General features: G+C 37.6%; 1 protein-coding gene across 1 annotated transcript in view; it reads right to left on the bottom strand.

Moving 5' to 3' along the window:
• KIF13A (kinesin family member 13A) overlaps window positions 1–16,056 on the bottom strand; it is a 215,457-nt gene that overhangs the window by 20,557 nt on the left and 178,844 nt on the right. The window contains exons 19-28 of the mRNA XM_090269780.1: window positions 14,632–14,794; window positions 13,418–13,558; window positions 12,510–12,659; window positions 10,264–10,425; window positions 9,573–9,746; window positions 7,431–7,582; window positions 6,277–6,409; window positions 5,936–6,082; window positions 2,828–2,866; window positions 948–1,047 (exon numbers count right to left, since the gene is read on the bottom strand). Of these exons, the coding sequence (XP_090125906.1) occupies window positions 948–1,047; window positions 2,828–2,866; window positions 5,936–6,082; window positions 6,277–6,409; window positions 7,431–7,582; window positions 9,573–9,746; window positions 10,264–10,425; window positions 12,510–12,659; window positions 13,418–13,558; window positions 14,632–14,794 (1,361 nt within the window). The remainder of the gene's footprint in view (window positions 1–947; window positions 1,048–2,827; window positions 2,867–5,935; window positions 6,083–6,276; window positions 6,410–7,430; window positions 7,583–9,572; window positions 9,747–10,263; window positions 10,426–12,509; window positions 12,660–13,417; window positions 13,559–14,631; window positions 14,795–16,056) is intronic.

The following is a 16,056-nucleotide window of genomic DNA, read 5'->3' as shown; positions in this document are numbered from 1 at the left end:
TTATTTAGGGAAGTTATTCAACAGATGAGTCCAGTTTCCTAACTTGACAAAAAGGAATAATCAAGTCATACCTATTGTACTTCATGCACTTGTTGGAATGGTCGAGTGAAATGATAGATGTGACACTGCTTTATAAAAACTATACACCATTTTATAAAGACAGAGGATGAAAGAACACTATATAGCACGCTCTGCAAAACTATTCTCCTCCATGCTCATTATGAAGAGATTATATCTGATATATTTTGAAATCCTCTTAATAATCTAACTCTGGAGCTACCAGGGCATAGTTAAAGTGAGTTTTCATTAGCAGGATGAGCACATACACGAACTGACACCAAGGACACTGAACCAAGATTTCTTTTGAGGGAGAATTTTTGCTAACTTCTTCATGAAATGGGTTAACATCTGTGATGCATCCTTTGGTGCAGAATCAACCACAATGAGTGGATCATAGAGTCAGGATAAGAGACTAAGAGTTTTAAGAGCATATTTCTACTCTAAAGCCCAAGAGGCATCCTCGGAGCTTGGCTGCAGAGAATGGAGCTGCCGGCCAGCTTTAGCTGAGTGCGTGGCTATCACCCAACAGTAGCTGGGTCTGACCTGCCAAATGCTTGGCTTTCCAAACTGACCCTTTAGCTGCTGTCGGTTCCATTGTTCTGAGCTAGAAATACCTCATTATTGAGATGTAGTATTGATCATATTAGTATTCCTCATAACAAAATTTTAGTTTAATGTTTAATATGACAGTTAACTCAGAGTTTTATGAAACATTAATGACGAATTCAGAGCCTTCTTAAGCTAACACTGTACAATATGATACACAAATATCTATAACTGTTATAAGGTTAAAAATTAAGATACAATTATCCAATGAAGAAAATAACCCACCACCATTGTCTAGAAGTGAAAAAGCTACTCCCAAGAAAGAGTATAATCTCACATACCTTTTTTATTGCTGATTTTTTTAATCTGTTCATCTAAGTATTCTCGCCGTTTAATGAGTGCATCAGACCACCTCTCTCTCACACAGTTTAAGTCTTCTTCCTGACATGAGGGAAGGAAAGTATTTTTCTGTAGAGTGTATAGACAACTATTTTTTTAAAAAGATGTCTCACTGATCAGAAAAATTTTCATTAGGAAAGGCCATTGAACATTGCTGTGTGATTAATATGCAAGAAAGCGAAGAGGCCTCAGAAGAACTGCATGCTGATTGAGAATCCCATTGCTCAGAAATCAGAGCACCCGTATTTCCAAAAGGATAATTATACCTAAAAGCAAGAGAGCCTCAAACTACACCAGCTGTTGGATGATTCCTACACAGTGTGTGTGTGTGTGTGCATGTCTTTATTTAAATTGTAGCTATTCATCTGAAGGATTTGCAATTTCAAGCTGAAGGACACCATGAACAGAGCCCAAACCATGTCATAGAAAATGGAATGGGAAACGAGAGGCATTTTCTGAAACGCAAAGAATAGATCAGCAGAGAACCGTTCGAATTTGCCGCAACATTTCTACTTCCAGCCCCTGCCATGAGGCTAACCAAAAATCTCCCATGCAAAGACCCCACATGCAGCCTGCCATGCTTTCCACACTCCCAGCAGCAGCCACCGGACTTCAAGTGGGCGCATGGCGGGAAGCGCACAGACACCTGCAGGAGTTAGTTAATGGTGTTGCTGAGATCCGAGGGGATCTTTCTCTTAACGGTTTTTTTTTTTTTTCTTACTTAGTAAAATTATGAGGAGGGAAAATTCTTTCTTATTAAAGTTATGAGGAGGGAAAGAAATCCACAATTCTATTCAAAATGCCCTGACTTACTTCATTTTAGTCTAATCCTTAAGACATTACATTAACAGCAGATACCTGTGGACTTCCGAGGCTCTGCCTACAATGCATCTACATTTTAGGTACAGGAAGGCACACAGGGAAAACATGCTTTTACAATTTATGTGGAGAATCAGTACACAGACTGGGAACCAAACCCAAAATTGTTCATCTTGGTTTGCTGCCTTGACCATTGCTATTACTATACATTCCATGATAGCAGGCCACTGAGTAATGACTAGGTAAAATTTCACATTTGCACATATTAAAAAGTTGAGATTTGCCCTGGTCGGTGTGGCTCAGTTGGTTGGAGCATCATCCCTTCCTCTCTCTAAAGCAATGAAAAAATAAAAAATAAAAAATAAGTACTCAGGTGAGAATTAAATAAATAAGAAAATGGTCTCACTGAGGGATAATATGTAAATATAAATAAAGATTATTAAAAAATAAAATAAAAAATAAAAAGCAAGATTTAAATTCTCTAGCTTATAGATAACTAAGCTTGGCCCTAATAAGAGAAGAAAACTGGCTAAACAAAACAAAACTGTGTGCATAAAATATCTCCAGTCTTCTTGTACAACAAAAGTCTATTAAAATAAAATGGCATTTTAGAACAATACCACTTTCTTGGATGTAAGGAGCTAAGTGCAGTTCCTCATAGGAAAGACAAGAATCTACTTAGAGAACATGCATGGATAACTGCACAAATTTTAAGATCACCAATTTAATACAATGATAATGCTCTTGCTTAGAAAGGCTTTATAAGCTCCTAATTTGAGATGGCATAGCAAAATTGCAGTGTTTGCTTATACATTTTGAAGTGAAGGGAAATTTATAGAGAAAGTATTATATCCCTGATGATATTTGAAGCAAATAAAAAACAAGTGAAAAGCTGCATATTCTTGCTCTACGCTCCTCCTTCCTCCTCCCTGCCCTCTGCTTTGCGGATGCTGGCAGTTAGCAGCAGCTGTGCCCCATGCCACAGGATTGACAGCAGCGATACCTGATAACTATCCATATCATCACCATCCTCATCATCTCTCTGGTAGGAAAAAATAAACACAAAAAACATGCATTTTGTTTCTCAAACAGCACATAAGGGAAATCATTCTTTATGCTTAACTAAACACACACATTACAACAGACAGCACACAATAACACCAGCATAATAAAACATTTAATTGAACCTTGAAAAGGTTTAGTGGATTTCATTCACTTGTCTATAATTACTTAAGGAATTTAAGTTTAAAAAGATAAAGGAGTCATTTAAAAACAAGAACTCCCTCAGATGGGACTGCAGGCCTTAGTGCACTGTTATGCAAATAGTTGCCCTATATTTGTAGGCTGAGATTTAAAGTGGGCTTAGGAAGACAGAATGTCAGAGAAAGGACTTTAGAGACTCCATTGCTTGACCTCTGGAGTATGAAATAATTTAATCCAAGGATCACACACATAATGGCAGGGGCAGGCCTCCAGTGTCCCACTTCACCACATCACTTTCACTGATGAAATCGTCACAGTGAAGGCCACCGGGAACCTGAGGCTATCTACATACAGGGTTCTGTACTAGACTACCGCCACACTATACTCTGTTGCATGTATCGGCATCCATACCAGTTGAGAAAAATCAAAACTGTGTTAAATCCATAGCAACATTTTATAATAATAATATCAAATAATAATTATGGCAAAAACATCTGGCAAAACAAAATCATAATGTTGAAAATAAAAGGGTTTTAGTTGAGATAATTTTCCTTAAAACTAAGAATAAAGAAATTCCCATTTGTAGAGAATATTCATCCATGTGGAGGCAGGTTCTACTCAAAATGAACACTGGGTCATGTAACAACCTTCTTTCATTTCTCTATGAGTATTGGAAGGTTAATATTCAAACAGGAAGTAAAGTGGTCAAATCATACACGAAAGAGACAAAGTGTTTTTTTTTTTTAATGATTTAAAAATATACTTACATTATGCTCATATCTAAATATATCTCAAAATATATTGCTATTTAGAAGTGCTTTAAAAATACAGTTAAAATTATTCTCTGTATAGACTTAAAAATACACTTTGTTTTAGTTTGGTAACCACAATTATCATTTGTATTAAGTAATTCATTAAATGCAAGCCTAATACTGAAATATATTTTCTTGAATTAATTCCCCATATTAATAAATAATTTATCATTATTTCTTTAGACAAAGGAGATACTTTATTGACTGAAAACTAGCCTGAGCTTTTACAATGGATAACTGGTGTCACATAAGCATATTCTGAATTGGCCTGAGCTACTGAATCAGAATAATTCCAATGTCCTACATCAACAGCAACAAGAAAAAAGTTACTGGACATGACCTTAAACATGGCAATAAATAAATAAACAAACAAACAAATAAATAAATACTTTAAAAGAGCCAGTTTAAATTTGCATGACTGGCACTATGGTCTTTAAAGAACATTTGGCACTGGGGAAAGGCTGATATTTGAGAGTTCAAATTTTGACAAAAATCAGTTTTAACTCAAGAGGTATGTTGTTTTGAAAAGTGCAAATAAGCAATATCTAAAATGTTCCTCAAATGGGAACATTTAGTTAGTTGATGTTCTATATTTTGTAGGTCACAGTTTAGGACACACAGATTCAAAGTTTTATCTAAGATCAGAGACTTAGTAAGCCACAAAATTGTACTGTAGAAAGGGACCTCAGAGAATTATTAAGTCTATATCCTCATTTTAGAGAAGAGAAAATGGGAGCTCAGCATTTAAATTACCCAGTCAAGGTAACCACACAGGGAGGTCAAACTAGACTTAAGAACCGAGGTCTTCCCACTCCAAGTCTAATGGCTTCTACCAGGCCCCAAGGCTACCCCAACGCTGACAGCCAAGTGAGGGACTGAACTGGGATGAAAATATAGACAAGCCAATTTCCTACTCCACACACACGGAAAAGTCTCATGGAAAAGCCTCCCCCAAACTGCAGACTCTGTCTCCACTCTTTCACTCACACTCTCCCTGGGGCTTTGGGAATTTTGGCCTGAGACAGGGAAGGCAGTGCCTGAGAAAGCTATTGATTCCTTAAGGCCCAAGAGTCCAAACCAGTGTTCTTTTTAGCTTTCAGAAAGTCTTTGTCTGAATGCCATGAAGCACCTCCCCCAAAACAAAAAGCAACAACAACAAAACTGAAATAGAAGACTGGGGCTAATGCCTGCAATCCACAGTCTCTAATTCATATTTGAGAGTAAACTGGGGACGTAGAGAAGCACATGCATTTCTTCAGGTCAATGGGGATAATTTCCTAATCTTAAAGTTTAATTTTAAGGAGTACTCTGGTAATATGAAGGTCAATTCCTAGAGGTTTTCATGTTTTAATTTTAAAAAATGAGAACAGAAGGTTTAGTAAATGGAGAGCCAATGGACAAAAATGATCAGGAGGACAACTTTTAATTTAAAAAAAGTAAAGATTTCAGCCCTGGCTGGTGTGGCTCAGTGGATTGAGCACCAGCCTGTGAATCAACAGGTCACCAGTTCAATTCCCAATCAGGGTACATGCCTGGGTTGAGGGCCACATCCCCAGGTGGAGACACATGAGAGGCAACCTATCACACACTGATGATGTTTTTCTCCCTCCCTTTACCCCTCCCTTCCACTCTCTCTAAAAGTAAATAAATAAAATCATTAAAAATAAATAAAAATAATATGAACTAAGGAAAATCCCACCTTAAAAAAAAAAGAAAGTAAAACTTTCAAAGAGCTGATTATTTATGCCAGTGTACAGGGGCAATTTTATATTAATAAAAGTAGATCAGGCCAGGCTGCAAGGCCAAGATATCCAACATCATTTGGACCAGATATAAAATAAACCCTGCCGAAAGTAAATGAGTACTATAGCATTAAAATGTGTTTCTAAATAAAATTATTATTAATCAACACTAAGCCAATATAGTACTTTAAATCTAGAAAAAGGGCAATGTGTGGAAATATGAATGGGTGGACAGAGGGTTAAAGCAAGAAATTCTCTTATATTCTCAAAGAGATCTCCATCACAGATCATTGACTTCCTTAATTCTGCATTAACCAATCTTCATTAAATACTATTTCAAATCTGTTTTCTTACCTGGTAACTGTCCAGCCCTCTTTGCAGCTTGGTGGACCTGGCAGTCACACAGCCAATGGATACTGACAGGATGGCTTCGACCATAAGTGGCAGTGTGCCTGAATGCTGTACAGGTTTCACTGTGACTTGCACTCTCCGAGAATGACCCTATAGAGGTGACGGTGTGATGAGGGAGAAAGTGGAAATGGGGGCCAGGGGTGGGAGTGGGGAGAGATGGGGAAAAAGGATAAAGGAAGGGAAACAAATTAGGGAACAAAGAGGCCAATAATGAGAAAATTCCACAAACTGTGTATAAGAGTGGGAGAGAGAAGCCATGAAACAAACAGAAACAAACTTAATACCTGTCTGAGTTGAAAGATGCCTCCTGTGTTGACATCTTTTGCCTGATGAAGTTCCACTGCAGCATACTCCCCTAACTCATTCAGTTCTAATATGGAGATCCACATTTCGATTCTGCGAGTTACTTCATTCCACCTGTAAAACACATTCCAACACAAACAATGTCATTGTGCAGGAACATTATTAGAAATAAGCCACCATTCATTGAGCACTTACTATGAGCTAGGCACTGTGCTATAGATGTTGCATAGATTATTTTCCATTTAACTCTCAGAACAACCTTTTGGTATGGGTTCTTTTTATTTATTTTATTGAGGTATAACTTACATTCAGTGAAATGTCCACATCTCAAGCACAGAGTATGATGAGTTTTGACAAATGCATACCCCCGTGTAACTTACCCCACCGTTACTTCAGAAAGGTTGCTCATGCCCCTCCCATTCATTCCACCCCAACTCCTCCCCGCAGCAGCCACATAAGCTCACAGATTAGTTTTGCTTTTTCTAGAACTTCATATAAATGGAATCATGTAGTAGTACGTACTCTTCTAGGTCTGGCCTATTTGATTCTGCATGTTTTTGAGATCAATCCCAATGGATATCAATAATCTTTTTTTATTTCCAAGTAATACTGTATTATATGAATAATACTATTATTTGTTTATCCAGCCTCACATTGAAGGACATTTGGATTGTTCGCAGTTTTAGGATTATTATGGAATTGCCAAGAACATTTGTGTACAAGTCTGCTTGTGGACTTATAGTCTCATTTTTTTGGATAAATACCTAGGAGTAGAATTGCTGGGTCACAGAAGAGGCAAATTTCTGGGTCACAGAAATTGCTGGGTTACAAGAAGATATTCTCCTGTTTTCTTCTATAAGCTTTATAGTTTTAGCTTTTACATTTAAGGTGATGTAGTTTTATGTATGGTGTACCATAAAGATCGGAGTTGTTTCTTTCCATATTGACATGCAACTTTTCAGTCCTGCTTGTTGGAAAGACTTCCTTTCCCCATTGAATATCTAAGATGCCCAATAGCTTCTTTTATCATTCTCAGTTCACAAATGAGGAAACAGGCTCAGAGAATCCATTTTCTTAACTACTGTCTAAGTGCTAGTCTTGGTCCTGTGTTTAAAGCTCACAGGAAAGTACGAACCTGTCATGCAGTGTTCTTGTCTTAGCATGAAGAGAATCAACTTCCCAGATGGAGTTACCATTCCCAGAACACCGGTGGCCCCATACTTCGATTGCTAGCGCTCCGTCTGAAATGAACTCCAGGAATTCCTCTGTTACATTCACCATGAAGTCCTGGGGTGAGTGGGAGGAAAGAAAGAGCAACAAGAATTATGCATAAAGAAATCTGTGAAATTTTCCTTTTTACCTTTTAACTGCATACAGGTTACCTCTGGAGTATATTGGCCTTATTCCAACCTTAAAAACCATCTCTACTGTTTTATAGAAAACCATAAAGAACCACAGAATATTAAAACTGAAAGTGATATTATAAGGTAGTTCAACACGACCCCTTTCTTTTATAAATGAAGACACTGAAGAATACTACCTGTCCCACGTCATGTTAGCTGCAGAGCTGACCCTATGCTCCCTTACTCCTGGTTCATCACTCTCAGTTCCACAGCACCACTCTGACTTTCATCTGGCATAGACTACTCAGCACATCAAAAAATGACTTTTTTTTAAAAGGTATTATTTATTTTTAGCAAGAGGGGAAGTGAGGGAGAAAGAGAGGGAGAGAAACATCAATCAGTTGCTGGACGGGCGACTGAACCTGCAACCCAGGCCTGTGCCCTGACCAGGAATCAAACCACTGACCTTTTGCTTTGTGAGACAACACCCAACCCACTGACCGACACCAGTCAGGGCAAAAAATGAACTTTTGATTGCTCCTTGCTATAGCTTAGGAGACTAATATGATTATGTTTGTGATTCTGATCTCTTGCTCTTAGACTCTCCCACCTCAATTTCTCATTCTAAAATGCAAACAGATGAGTGAATACCGAATTGACTGAGTAGTGTGGCAAATCATCCAAAACAAAGCAGGAAGCAAGGAACAAAGCCAATTTTCTTGCCATTAGCATCTTGGTGGAACCTCAGGTGAAGACAACTCTGACTCATTTTTGGCAAGAGCTGTGTTATACTGATTTAACCTTATATCATTTACTTATTTATTTCATCTGGAGACAGAGCAAGAATTTTAGAAGGAAAATAAACATAATGACCAATTAGTACAATCTACATAGTTTTAACATGAAATAAACTCAAAGGTCACCTAATGAATCTGGGGGCTCTGAGACCAGTATTTATTAAATCAGTTATTAACTAGAATTCACTTAAAATTCAGATTCCATCCTGCTAAATAAACAGCTTTTTAGATCCAAAGAAACATGGGGACTACCCAAAACAAAAAAATGATGGATAGAAATTTTGCGAAACAGATTGATGAATACAGGTAAAAAATGTGGGCTATTTATTTTCAAAAAAGGTAAGACTCAATAGTCTTCACATGTGTGAAATTTTATAGGTGGTGATATGGATTTTTTTTTTAATGTGGAACTAGAAGGAATACACATAGTTTGCAAAAAAAGAAAAAAGTTGCACAGAAGACAGAGTCCGTTTTTCAGAAAGGACTTGTTGGCAGTCCAATGTGAAAGCCAGGAAGGGTAGCTAATGCTCCAAAGTAGGTCCATACAATATTCATCAAAAATTCACTTTCCCATTTTATATTTTCTTTCAAAACTCATATGGTACTTTAGAATGCTATGCTGATAATGCTATACTATATTCAAAAGAATGACAATATCTACAGCAACTTGCATGTTAAGATGTCCACATACATCAAAATAACAAAATGAAATTCTGCAATATGTATAATCACATTTTTGTAAAAAAGTATTACAAGTTTTGTGTACATGGTATTAAGAGTGTGTATTTATGCCCATTTATATGTATGAATATATGTTTACCGCACACATATAAAAGTTGTGGAACAGAGAAAACAGTTTATCAAAATATGTAGCAAACTGTCGTTTGTCATCACACTTCTAGGAATACGATTTCGAGAAGAGGGTTTTCAGACTTTACTTTAAACACTTTTAATTTTTTGAAATTATACTGACTTTTGAAATTATACTGAAGTACATTTTGAAGTTAAAAAGCCCAATAAGTATGTTACTTTTATAAAACATTCTTATGGGGAAAACTCCTAAAGTACAAGTAGACATTTGAACTACACCCAGAAATGTTGCCTCCCACATAATTCATTTCATAATGGCACCTGTACCTTACAGTGAGAGAAGGTCACGCTATACTGGGCATCCTTGGACTGTGGGGAAGGCACTTCTGGGTCCACTACCGGGGCAGCCACTGTAGACTCACACTGGTCCCAGAATGTGTATAGACAGAAGACAAAATTCGAGAGGTTTAAGGGCAGTCCAGTTGCTTCTTTAATTTTTACCTGAAGAGAGAGATTTTTAAAAATGCAACTATAACTTCCATAAAGAAAACATTATGCTATGCATTCATAACTACTACAAATTTAAGACTAAGCAGTGAAATAAATCAGTCATCCATCTGACATGTGAAAATATTTGGCACATTTCATTAGGCATTCTATCTGTAATGAAATCTGTACCATAGTTCTATAGCTACAGCATATAAACTTGGCAACAAATACATACACCCCTCTAAAATTTTCCTACTGAGTTTCTGATATAGATGCAACCTTTACTAGAAAAGTATGATTCCCCAAGCAACATATACTCTTTGCATGCCAAACACACAGACTTTTGAAATACCACGCCTGTCATCAGAAAGTGTGCAATACTTCTGGAAAAAGTACTGTTCACCATTGTATTTATTGCCAGAAAGTTCAACTTTTATTATGCTCTACCAAAAACTCGTAAAATTTTTCTATAAAATTGTTTTGAATTAAAAAGTCATTTATCTGAGCCTTCCCATTACTGTCTTCTCACCCTGCATGTCAGTTTTTTGACTCGGTGAATGATTTCCCCACTGCTGTCTATGACTTCAAGACTCCCACTTTCACTGGAGTTCTCTGAGGAGTCATCTTCTACCACACGCTCTGGGACAGCTCCTGTAACACGCATCACTTCCACATGGAGACGCCCTGCAACCTGGGACGAGGAAGCAGAGGATGCTGGGGTTAAAAGGCATCCTGTAGACAACACAGACCTGAGACAGAAAGTACTCTACAATATTCCTGATGAGCAGCTCCGCAGCTACTGCTTGGCTGTCTCCACCAAGGAGAAATTCAACACTCCCAGAGCCAGTCCATTCCACCACTTGCTCCTCTAATCATCCTGCCTGACTTGGACCCAAATTTACCTCCCTGTAACTTGCCTTCTGGAGTCATCTTCATTCTCATCTTTCCTTTACAGGATAGCCCACGAAGAGCTGAAAGGCTACTATCATATTCTACATGGAGTCACCTTTTTTCCATGTATGTAACTATTCATTCGCTTACTCATTTGATCGAACACCTGGCCTTACAGGAATACCAAGACAAAGACGTGGACTCTGCTGTCAGGGCACTCACAGTCCCGTGGGGAAAGACAGAGAAGTAAAAACCTAGTAACAACAATGTAGACTAGTTGCTATGACAGAGATTATGTACCCGTTGCTACGGAATAACCGTATCCACTCAACAAATATTTACCAAGAACTGACACTGTGCCAGGAGCTGTGCTAAGTGCTGTATTGACAACAGTAAACCAAACAGACATGGTCACTGGCTCATGGAGCTTCTGCTCTCTTGGGAGCAGAGAATGGGTGTGTCATGCACACTGGGGCTGGGAGCAGGGTGGAGAGGACTCCATGAGGAGGTGAGACCTACTCCAAGAGAAACAGCATATACAAAGCTAGAAAGTTAAAATTGCTTTTTTTTTAAAGGCTTAAAATTTCCTCACTACCCTGGTGGTTCTCAGAATAGGTGCTAGTTTAGCCATATCTCTCTTAAAGTTGTTGCGAGGAACCAAATTAAAATTGTTGAAATTTGCATTCCCAGAGTGCTGTAATTGACCAAGTGATCTTTCATAAAACAGGTTAAGGCTGTAATAACTGCAGTTATGCAGGTGACACTGTCACCTTAAATAGTGAGCTTGTTTTCAGAGGTAGCTCAGATCCAGCTTCCACACAGCAATTTGCATTGGTGCCAAGAACCTGAGAGATATTGGTTGATGGTACTTGAGAAGGCAGACAAACATGAGGAAGTAGTAAGGCAGGGAGGGGAAGAGAATAAGAGAAATCAGAAGATAGTGGCTCTTAAGCTTTTTTCAATGATTTTTGAAACTCTAATACATTTTTAATATAATTTCAGGGGGATTCACAGAACTCTAGAGCCTTCCATGGACCCTAGCTTAAGAACCCTGACTCAGCCACTGGATCCCTTTACCACAGGAGTTGTGTCCATTTTTAACATGGGAAAAAGCAACTCTAGCCCACTGGTCTTCTAGAGCAGAATGGTCACTGGGGTGTGAGGGGAGGAGGCTACGACAGGTATAGGTAGGCTGTATACTTACACACCACAACTGGGAATCTAGGGTTTGCTTTAGGCAGAATGACATCCTATTCTAAGTCTGCTCTAAAAATCATGAAAAATAACCTTGCGTGTTATTGAAGGACAAGCTAGGAAATAAAGGTGTTATTAAACTTAAATTAAGACATCAGTTCATGAAATGGATAAAATAAGTTTGAACTTGAACACTTTCTGAAATGTTTTAGGCCTATATAAGGCCAGTATATTTAAATAACTGAAATATGAGAGTTTTTTTTTAAAAAGGGGGGGTTACAATAGAATAATAAAGCTTGTTTTCTTTGACTACTTTGGGTTTCAAAATAATCCTCTCAAGTTGTATCTTGTAAAGACTACTTAGAGGCCAGGAGGAAGCTAGAGTGTATCACAAAGGTAAGAGATGAAAAGAAATGAATATGGGGCACAGAGCTGAATCTCGTTTCCAAAGATTTCTAATTTGATTAAAACAAAGAAAAAAACTTGTGCACCACAAATGTAAAATGTGTTATAATAATCTTTTAAAACCATGACTTAAGTTTGGTAGTTTCTATTGATATTAGTAGAGAAAAAATAATGAGGATTGTTATTCTTTTGCCTAGTTTCTTGATCAACCTCAACAATTTAAATTGAAAATAATCCCCAAAACTTGAACCACCATCATTTAATCTGAGGCAGGCATGTCCTTACCTCCCCCTGCTGGCTGATGATGGGCACTGCATACTGAAGTTTCACATCACAGAAGAGACACTCCAAGAACACATTAGCCACACCGATGAGGTTGTGATTCTCTTGGGCTTCGTAGAAAGGGTCACCTCGTTTCCCATAGAGACTCTTTGCCTGAGTGGTAGGAGAGGTGGGTGGATAGGAGAGAAGGAAATAAAACATCAGTTGAAATAATATGATTTAAAACTAGCATTAACAATTTTTAAAAAGCACTTATTCAAACAAATTAAAAAAGTAAACTTAGAATCACATCACATAAATAGAACAAAAGTAGCGCATGAGAGGGGCTTGTTATTTGGGAAACTAAGTGACACCTGTGTAGAGGACCCTTCTTTAGTTACTGCTTCATCTTCCCTATCACAACCCACCTGCAGCCTATTTTGTTTTATTCCCTGTGCTTTGTCTCATTTCCTTCATGGAATCTTCTAAAGTTTAAAAATGAATTATTCTCTCTAAAATCATTCATATTAATCCACCCAGCCATGAAGGGAGTACGAATACATATAATGAATATAAAATCCATGCTGACTCCATCCAGCTGACTTTCACAACACTGATACAACCGCACAAACTTTGTTCCACTTCATTTCACTTGAAGTGCAGTAAAAATGCAGCCAAAGAAGAATACATTGTGTTCTCTTCCTTTAGTTCCAATCTGGGTAGAGATCACATGTTATGTTACTGATCTAATTTAGCACTCCGTTCAAGATCATTTTTACTTTACTTTTTTAATCTAAATGTCCAAAGCACTACTACAGATATTTACTGTGTGTGTGTGTGTGTGTGTGTGTGTGTGTGTGTTTTCTGACAATTAAATCATTTATTCTCTCTGCTTTCAAAATAGCCATGTCTTTACATTTTATCTCTTTTACCTCTGGAACTTTTTCCTTCCATTCTTGATAAAGGTCTCTCATATCAATTAACTTATTCTCCAGCTTCTCAATTGTCCAAACTTGGGTGCCCTTTCCTTTCCTCCTCACTTGAATAGCTGGCTCACTCACTATTGCTCCTCTCTGCAGAACAGAGAAAAATAAAAACAAAAACAAAACAAACCTTGTTACATCTCTTTGGATTGTTAAAGCAATATACATTACTGTAAAGTAACAAGTTAAAAAAACAATCCATACAAAAGAAAATGAAATTCTACCACCTACAGAATATTTTGGGTTATTTTCCACCTTTTATGTATACCTAGGCACACACTTAATTTTTAACACACATAAAACCAAACAAAATATACATTTCCTAACCCAATTCTCTCTCTACAGTTTTTATATTATGATTATCTTCTTGTGTTCACTGTGCTTCATAAACATGATTTTTATAGGTAAAACAGCAATCCTTATATGGACTGTTTATTTGACCAATTATTCTACTATTCAATATCATGATATTTTTCAAAAATTTTTCAAATTTTATCAAGGAAACTGAAAAGCATCCATCCTTATACAAAAAAGCTTTAAGTTCACTTGTGTGATTATGGACTTAGAATACATTTCTCAAAGGTCAAATGGCTAAAACCCAACAAGACTGATGAGATACACTCCCTTACTCATCTTGTTGGAAGGAAAAATGAATGGAAGAAAAACTATTGTTTTTCAAAGTTTCTCTTTAAAGAAAAAATTTCTTTAAGAAAAAATGATGGGAAATGTCCAAATTAAAAAAGAAATGATGGGAAACATGCAAATGTTTGCAGAGTATCTTCTGTGTATGTAAAGACAGCTACCCTACCAGTCTTCTTGTCTTCCTTTCCTGTAGAATTCACTCTTAAAATGATACTATAACAAAACACACACCTATCCCCCATTTCAGAGGGGGCATTTATATGAAAGAGAAAAGCATATACTTACATATATGTCTACTTTTAAAGAAAGCATTTAAATCCTTCAAGCCATCCAAATTCTCATATTCTGACCATAACATAGCCAATGGATTATATACATGAAAAGGCCTTTAAAGGAAGTTTTGAAAAGAATGAGCACTCTGGCTCACTTCAGGATCTTCTTGGGGATGTTGTTACCTTGGATGTCAGGTTTACAGTCCGTCTTACAGTCATCACCAATGCATACTTTGCTGTCATTCTCACCTTTCTATTAGCACTGAGGTTTGCAGCAGGGATCTGCAGAGTCACCTGGTAGTCAGTGAGTTTGTGCATTTCCTCAGCTAAGAAGTTTGCCTCCCTCACCAAGGTATTAGCTTTAACTAGCTGCTCGCGCAGTTTTGCCAGGCTCTGACGGAAGAGTTCATCTCTGTGGAGCCGCAGAAAAGGAAATGAGAACATGGAAAAGAAAAGGAGACTGCAATCCTGTTTCTAAGTGAGTCATATTATTAAAAAGTGGTAGAAACACTTTTCAATTGTTCTTTTGCACCAAACCCCCTCTTATCCCTCCCTCTTCCCACCAGGGCTCTGTGAGCTATCTGCTGCTAACCACTGATGAGGAGCAAATATATGAACTGATGTAAGTAAAATCCCTTTTAAAAATTATATAACATTGAAAACTACTAGATTTTGATATGGTGATGCAAAAAACAAAACAAAACTAAACTAAACTAAACCCAATAAAGGACCCTTTAGAAAAAAGACATTATGACTTTTGTGTGCTTTAGGGTCAGCGAAGGGAGGTGGGAAGGTGGAAAAAACCTGGAGTCAGGAAGAAGGAAGTTTTTACATGATTTCTTCAGCTGATAAAAGGCAAGAAGTGGGTACTCCGTGGCAGCAGGAATGCTTTTTTCAACTCCACACAGTAGCACTTCTGATAAAAGCTACTCTTGACAACATGATTGGGTCAAAACCCTATTATATGTTCTCCCAGCCCCACATTTGTTTTTGCTCCAGTAGCACTTTTAGTTATGATTTTTCACTTATTTGTACAATGATTTGACTAAAATCTGTCTCCTCTAAGAGACTGTAAGTGCCCCTAGGGTAGGGACCCCGTCTTTTCTGCTTGTCATTACACTTAATTCCTGGTCAAGTACATGGCCCCTTGTAGGGTATTAAAAAAATACCCATTGAAAGAAAGAAAGAGGACATCTGGATTCTACTTTTGAATCTGGGCTCAAAGGCAACCCAGTTTAGCAAACTGCTCTACGCCTTATATAGCTTTTCTTTGCTACCATTTACACACCTCCTGCCCTTACTTCATAGAGAAATGATAAGCCTGGGACATCCAAATCTACACTCTTTCCTTCTAACCTTAGAAGTGACAACAGGAGGCCCAGTACAAAGATGTCACTATAAAATGACCTAAAATGTATCACACATTGATACTGTTTTCCTGCCCTTTCTAAATTATATTATCCCCCCCCCCGCCCCCCGCAGTTATTTAGGCTTGACTACTTTCAGCCAGCTCATAATATGCAGACAAAAGCCTTGTTGATTCTTCCTTTGGAACATCTCCTAAATCTCTCTGTTTTGTTCATCTCCTCAATTCATGTTCCTCATGCTTGCCCCAAATCCTTAAGGTACCCAGGCTCCTCCTCCTCCACTACAAGATAGTCCTTATAAAGCCCT

Source organism: Furipterus horrens, unplaced genomic scaffold, assembly GCF_987537825.1.
Source record: "Furipterus horrens unplaced genomic scaffold, mFurHor1.1.pri manual_scaffold_3, whole genome shotgun sequence".
Classification (NCBI taxonomy): Eukaryota; Metazoa; Chordata; class Mammalia; order Chiroptera; family Furipteridae; genus Furipterus; species Furipterus horrens.
The sequence above is the reverse complement of the archived record's forward strand: the minus strand, read 5'-3'. Positions and strand labels throughout refer to the sequence as shown.